General features: G+C 31.9%; 1 protein-coding gene across 2 annotated transcripts; it reads right to left on the reverse strand.

Annotated features, from left to right (window-relative positions):
* Positions 1–1,772: 1,772 nt before the first annotated feature.
* On the reverse strand, positions 1,773–7,629 carry LOC134693884 (UPF0488 protein C8orf33 homolog). 2 transcript variants are annotated; one of them, XM_063554829.1, is made up of 4 exons: positions 7,504–7,629; positions 6,042–6,138; positions 4,584–4,718; positions 1,773–2,216 (listed from the first exon to the last, which is right to left on the reverse strand). In XM_063554829.1, exons 1-4 carry the CDS (start codon positions 7,558–7,560, stop codon positions 1,795–1,797), a joined length of 711 nt encoding a protein of 236 aa, XP_063410899.1. In that variant the 5' UTR covers positions 7,561–7,629; the 3' UTR covers positions 1,773–1,794. The 2 variants fall into 2 exon arrangements, with proteins under 2 accessions (XP_063410899.1, XP_063410898.1); XM_063554828.1 differs by having other exon boundaries at positions 6,042–6,264; positions 7,504–7,624.
* Between the last annotated feature and the right edge of the window lie 92 nt (positions 7,630–7,721).

Raw genomic sequence — 7,721 nt, forward strand, 5'->3', positions numbered from 1 at the left:
GCAATACTGCTGGAATTGGTGTTAAAATAAAATCGTGCAATACTGCTGGAATTGGTGTTTAAATGAAAAAGTGAAATATTGCTGGAATTGGTGTTAAAATAAAATAGTGCAATACTGCTGAAAGTGGTGTTAAAATGAAATTGTGCAATACTGCTGGAATTGGTGTTAAAATAAAATAGTGCAAAACTGCTGAAAGTGGTGTTAAAATGAAATCATGCAATACTGCTGGAATCGGTGTTAAAATAAAATAGTGCAATACTGCTGAAAGTGGTGTTAAAATGAAATCGTGCAATACTGCTGAAAGTGGTGTTAAAATAAAATAGTGAAATACTGCTGAAAGTGGTATTAAAATGAAATTTTCCAATACTGCTGGAATTGGTGTTAAAATAAAATAGTGCAAAACTGCTGAAAGTGGTGTTAAAATGAAATCGTGCAATACTGCTGAAATTGGTGTTAAAATAAAATAGTGCAAAACTGCTGAAAGTGGTGTTAAAATGAAATCGTGCAATACTGCTGAAATTGGTGTTAAAATAAAATAGTGCAATACTGCTGAAAGTGGTGTTAAAATGAAAAAGTGCAATACTGCTGGAATTGGTGTTTAAATGAAATCGTGAAATACTGCTGGAATTGGTGTTAAAATAAAATAGTGCAATACTGCTGAAAGTGGTGTTAAAATAAAATAGTGCAATACCGCTGAAAGTGGTGTTAAAATAAAATAGTGCAATACTGCTGAAAGTGGTGTTAAAATCAATCAATCAATCAATACTCAAACAACTTCAAAATAGCAAGTGCACAAAACCAACAAGTGTGCATTCTGAGAAATTTCAGGAACCATGGATGGAAACTTAGTGAAATGATTACACACATAAGGTACTGCTTTTTCCTTGCTTACATGTGCACCCAGAATTTCGCTCATTGTTGAAGGCCTTACGTTGAGCTAAAGTAAAATAACTAAGCTTGCTATATCGCATAGGTTCTGCTCATTGTTGGAAGCCTTACCTATAAAATGTAGTTAAATTCTATTCATTTTGTCTCAGGAGGGAGTTTTCTTATTGGCAATCATACCATTTTTTTTTATTTCTACACAAGTGAGAAAGCTCATAATATCCCACTCAAAGTATTGATCTAGAAATCAATATGGACCTCCCTCTCCTTATATGTATTACATAAGTTTATTTCAAATTTTCAAACAAGTGGCGCAAACGTAGCATTGGAGAAAAAAAATTGTGGCGCAAAAGGACGCATTTTTGGCGCAAACAGATCTCTCCCGGCAACAGGTGATTAACTTATCTTTTCACCACTTTTTTCACAAAAAAAAACAAAAATAACTAAATGCTTTAATTTTCATCTTTAAAACAAGAGGCTTGTAGAGCTTTTTTAATATTTATCACTGTCCAAAATGGGGAAATATGGTACATGTATTGCAAACATTTTTGGTGGTGGAATTGGTTTCTCTTATCATTTTGAGATTTCATGTAGACAAAGTTTATCTTCCTTAATCCATGCAATGATAGGTGCAAAATTTGATTTAATCATGATCATAAGTTATGATTGCATTATTTTGTGACATCACAATAGGACATTCAGAGGAAACCACAAACATTTTACCAAATAATTGAATTTTTACCATTGAAGAACTGAAATCAATTGAGCCACACCTTGATCATAAAATAATAATTAACCAGTCCAGGAAGGTATATAAAATCTGTGTAAGAATTATAGAAAACATGGTCTTCACGAAGCAAAGTCTGGAAAATAAATACAACAATATATGCATTGTCAATAATACTTTATTCATGGTGGAATATCAAAGTTAAACTGAAAATTGTTATCAGACTTTTGCATGACAAATTTATTCACATGATTAAGGTTACTATCTTCCTTTACAGCACATTTAGCAGGCTCAATATCTGATGGGTCATGTGACAGACATGTGACATCAATGTTTACTTTATCACCATTACATATTGCATTGTCTTGTGTACTAATAGATTCACATGATGAAGGTTGTGTAAACCCAAATTTAAAACCACCAGGTTCCCCTTCTGTATTGTCTAACATTAGCCTAGTTGTATCCACCTGTGATTTCTCATCATTCACATTTATTGAAGCCATCATTGTCACATACGATTGGTTAGCTTTCTTCAATGACTTTTTGTAGAAAACCGATTTATTGGATTCTGTTGATACTGGTGTGACCTTTAACTTCTTCATTTCTGTAAAATAGGTCAGAAAAAATGTTAAGTTAAAATTGAACTTTATATATGAAAATGATTATTAGTGCAAACATATATATTTCAGAAGATATTAAATTTACATTCTATTGATGCATGAGTATTTTCAACTGCATCAATTTTTCACGTTTACTTGAAATAAGCTCATAACAATTTTTTCTTACTTTCACAGACCTTGGTTTGATTATATGAATTAAATACTTTGACGTAACAATAAGGAGATTTGGTATCTTTGTCAATGAGATAATTATCCACCAGAGTTCAATTGAAGTGGATGTTAACATTTACAAGCAACTTTATGGACTTCAACATCGAGGAAAACCCATACTATATTGTCCCCTATAAAAGACATGCATTCTCTTAGTATTGGAAATTAGATGAAAGTTTAGACCTTCTTAAACAAATATATATACTGTAAATTCAGAAATTATTGTGTGCAGTTATTATTGCGATTTTGTCATTTAAAACTGAAATGCAATTTGAATTTCTATGACTTTGAAACAAGAATGTGTCCATAGTACACGAATGCCCCACTCGCATTATCATTTTCTATGTTCAGTGGACCGTGAAATTGGGGTCAAAGCTATAATTTGGCAGTAAAATTAGAAAGATAATATCATTGGGAACATGTGTACTAAGTTTCAAGTTGATTGAACTACAACTTCTTCAAAAACTACCTTGACCAAAAACTTTAACCTGAAGCGAACAGACCCACAGACGGACAGACAACAGAGGCATAGACCAGAAAACATAATGCCCCTCTACTATCGTAGGTGGTATCATAGGTGGGGCATAAAAAAAACATTTAAATAATTCAAAATGCGAGTTTAAATTATTGTGTTTACAACTCTGTAGCATTTCTAGCAGTAATTTCTGAATTTACAGTAAATTGCTTAAAGGGAAATTACTCTGCTTTTTTTCCAATAAATTTCTCTATTACACAAAATTCTCTGACAGTCAAAACAAAATGTCTAAAACACAAATATGTTAAATGTATTAATGCTAATATTTCATTGATCTCTCTCTCTCTCTCCACATAGGTTACATATGGCCACCGAAAGCTCTTTTTTTGAGAGCCCAGGTGGTCGTGTGGTCTAGCGGGACGGCTGCAGTGCAGGCGATTTGGTGTCACGGTATCACAGTAGCATGGGTTCGAATCCCGGCGAGGGAAGAACCAAAAATTTGCGAAAGCAAATTTACAGGTCTAACATTGTTGGGTTGATGTTTAGACGAGTTGTATATACATTATGTACACAGCCATGTATCACCATCATTAATGGCGATCCGATGGATACATCTGTTGTAGGGTTGTCACTGACTCAGACGTACTTATGAATATAATTATTTTCTGTGACTGTATCTTACATTAATTTGTAGGATCCTTTACTATAGATAATTTAGCTGATCCGTAACAATTACATCTTCATGCCTTATATATCATGTACTGTAGTACGCCGCTAGATTAAAACTGACGTGGAAAGGTAACATATGGCCACCGAAAGCTCTTTTTTTGAGAGCCCAGGTGGTCGTGTGGTCTAGCGGGACGGCTGCAGTGCAGGCAATTTGGTGTCACGATATCACAGTAGCATGGGTTGGAATCCCGGCGAGGGAAGAACCAAAAATTTGCGAAAGCAAATTTACAGGTCTAACATTGTTGGGTTGATGTTTAGACGAGTTGTATATATATATATATATATATATAAAAGAAGAATAGAAAAAGTATCTTAATAAAAGTTTTAAAATATCTCATACTTGAATACATTTGTGAAATATTATACAATTACTGTCTTTTGATGCAGAAAATATGTGATTTTATTGACTTTTCCATTCCACAGATGAATATATATGCTGTTTCAATCAAATTCCAATTCATACAGAAAAAACAAGCAATCTGGAATAATTGTTTTTATCAGGAATACAGGTGGACTGTCAGTATTTAGAAAGGTTCTTTGCTACTTTTCAAGTTTTCATCAAGGATTTGTATAGTTAGACTATTCTAACTATACAAATCCTTGTTTTCATATAGGTCGAAATGTGTACAATCTGATTTTGTTATTTTGTATTTTCTGATTGAATACTTGATGCAGAATTTCAAAGTCTATGCAAAAGCAGGAAATCAAATGAAAAATCTATAAACTGGTTTTTCTCATGTAACGTGGGTAATCTGGTGATCTTGCAACTAAATATTTTTCACCAAACATATTTGTCTTCTATTTTTCATTCTTTTTTATTTGTAATATATTTATTTTTTATATCATTAAATATCAAAATGCTAATTCTGCATGTTATTGAAGCATTTTTTCTCTCACTTCCACATATTTTTGTTCACATAATATTTTCATCATTTACTTGTTGCATTCTTTTTTTCTTCCTCTTTAATTTTCTGTCTGTAGTCACCAAATGTATTTCTCATGGCTTGTCTTTTCTTCACTAAAGGTGACTTGTCACTTCTCAGGATCTTTAAAACTTTAATGGCTTCTGCCGCTAAAAATATAAATTTACATTTATATAAATATATAAACAGTATATTCTAAGTAAGACCTTTGATTTAAAATTTATTACTCTAAAGTAAAGTAAAATTTATATAAAAATTAGGTGACTGTAGTCTATCTTGGCTTTTTTTTCAAGTTTTTACCAGAAACATGCTTTCCAATGATTTCTGAAAGGTAGATATTATAATAGTTATTGGCATTCAAAATATTGATGTAAATGATTGCAATTAAAAGTAGGGTTGTGATCTCGAAAAGCTAATTAAACTCCGCAACATGTTCATGTGCCTGTTCCTGGTTTGGATTCTTGTCAAAGGTTGTTGTTGTATTATTATAATGTCTTTTTTATGTCATTTTGAGAACATACTTTCAAAGGCTGATGTTTATTAGTATTTTGTTAAATTGAATCAGCACTTATTATAATGACTATGGACACTATAGAGCATGTACAAATGTATGAAACCCTTGTGTTGATTTTGCTCTGTGTTCAAATTGAATTGAATACAGAGCTGTTAATCCTGTTGTAATGAATTTCAAGAAGATTTAATTATCAGAACTCAAGAAAAAATAAAACAGAATTTGAATAAAATTTCATAATAAAAACCAAATGTGTAATGGACACTGCATGAACCATTAAAATAACCTTCATGTACTAGTAAATATATTTTTTTTACTATATGTACTATCCCGAATTAATATATGTTGAAGAAAATACAGCCATTTTATAATTACAAAAGTTTTAATTAAAATGATCAAAGCTGCAGAAAATTATATAGATAATAAATCTGAGGGTAAGTTATTTAAAACATGTGTTGAATTTTTATTTTTAAATTCCAATAGGGACCGCATATTACATTATTACATTATTGTAGTTATTAAACCAAATTTAAATGATATCTTAAAACATTTGTGAAAGAAACTGTTTAAGAGGATAACATAGAAAATATTGTAGGATAGTAGCTAACATGTATTTAAAAAATGTTTAATTACATATTACTGCAATAATGTTTTGTACTATTAACTTATTTTAAATATTATTGTTCATGGCCAACTAATAGAAAGCTGGTATTTTTTTTACAGGCTAGCTTAAAGAGTCTAACTAAAAAAATGTGTAAATTTCTTAATGTGGCATGGAAGTTACAATCACAAATAATCATTGCATAGCAGTTGTAATTATGTGCCATATTGTGTTGTTCTCTGTTTGTTTACTGTCATTATTGTAATTGTATATTATCTTATTTTGCAATAGCATTATGTTTGTTTCTGAAATAAAATATATTCATTCATTCATTCATCTATTTTTAACATGTTCATGTACCTTGTCTGGAATCTGGTTTCTGGTTGCATAATCCCAGCTCCAGTTGTCTGATACACCAGGACAACTCTATATCAAACTCGTTGTCTGCATTTATATCCTGTAAATTAAATACAGAGTTACTTCCCTTGAATTGTGTAAATGGTTTCATTTGAAAACTCTGATTGATTGTCTTAATTATACACCAGGACAACTCTATATCAAACTCATTGGCAGCATTTGTATCCTGTAAATTAAATACAAGAGTTATTTCTCTTGAATTGTGTAAATCACTGATGTAAATAATGTTATCTAATCTTACTCAATTTATACTTTTCCTAACCTGTTGACTATTTCAATATTTATCTTTACAAGTTATTTATTGTTTTGGCAATAGTAATGGCAAATGCTGAGTCAACCATGTTGGTTGATGGGTGGGCAGGGTTTTAAACACAATCTTAAAAGGTGACCACCATAATAACCATTACCCATTATAAAGATGTCCTATTAACAGGTGGTTGACTTTTACAGAATGTGGTTGGGTAATAATTTTGTCTTTTATAATAAAGTAACATTAGCTTCATTGATTTGTTTGTGGGATTCAGTAATATTGGCTACGTTGAATCGTGATTGGTCCACAGTGGCGGATCCAGAACTTTTCCTAAGGGGGGGCCCTCTGACTGGCCTAAGAGGGGGGGGGGGGGGGGGGGGGGGGCTGCTCCATTCATGCTTCAATCAATCTCTATATAATCAACCAAATTTTTCCCACAAAAGGGGGGGCCCAGACCCCCCAGGGCCCCCTCCTGGATCCGCCAATGGTCTAATAAATATTGGTTTTGGAAATTATATCAAATACATTCAATTCAAAAACTGGATATCAAATTATTAATGGTTGTGATGTTTGATTTAAATCAGCCATGTCATTTTAAATGAGTAAACTGTATAACCAGTTAACCATGTTTAAATCTTATGAGTAATGCCTTTTTCTTCTGGTTTTTATAGTTTATTCTTAAATGTACATGTACATTTATGTTGTACTGTTACACCCTGTCCCCTGTTAGGGGAGAGTTGGTGCCTTCAAACTAGTTTAACCTGTCAACACAGCCACATGCTGAATGTGCCTGTCCAATGGCAAGCATGTGTTTATCAGTGGTAGCCATTTGTTGCTGTGTTACATATTTTTTTTCATTCACAATTTGTTCATAATATAAGGCTGTGGTTACTGTAGTTTTTGTTTGTTTAAATACATGTGTAATTTTGAGGCCTTATATAAATCTGACCATGCAGTATAGGTTTTGCTCATCATTGAAGGTTGTAGAGGAGATGTCGTTGTTAATTTCTGTATAATTTAGTCTATTGTGGAGATTTGTTAAATTACACACATAGTGCAAGACCAAAATCAAAGTGAAAAAGGGGGAGGTGTTCTCTCTGGATATTTCAATACCAATCAATTAAAAATCATGTCACTAGAACTGATATATCATACATTGTTTGTTGGTTGATTATTTGCATTATCATTTGCTTGTCTTTTCTTTGGTGGCATTTTCTGTTTTCTCTGCTATTTTCTTTTCCAATTTTTGGGTGAAGTTGAGTAATAATAAAATCTATGTCGGTTAGTGACTTGAAATATTACGGAATGTTTATTTTCTTGGAAAAAAGAGTCGACACAAACGTTTAAAAACATGAAACAATATTTCAATATGT

The sequence above is a fragment of the Mytilus trossulus genome, chromosome 12, assembly GCF_036588685.1.
Source record: "Mytilus trossulus isolate FHL-02 chromosome 12, PNRI_Mtr1.1.1.hap1, whole genome shotgun sequence".
Taxonomy (NCBI): domain Eukaryota; kingdom Metazoa; phylum Mollusca; class Bivalvia; order Mytilida; family Mytilidae; genus Mytilus; species Mytilus trossulus.

Coding starts and splice junctions, on each gene's coding strand:
- LOC134693884 (XM_063554828.1), bottom strand. CDS start 7,560: ATGCCACCAAAGAAAAGACAAGCAAATGATAATGCAAATAATCAACCA. Junction 4,719..6,041: donor GAAACCAGATTCCAGACAAG/GTACATGAACAT, acceptor TTATATTTTTAG/CGGCAGAAGCCATTAAAGTT. Junction 2,217..4,583: donor AGAAAAAAAGAATGCAACAA/GTAAATGATGAA, acceptor CCTATTTTACAG/AAATGAAGAAGTTAAAGGTC.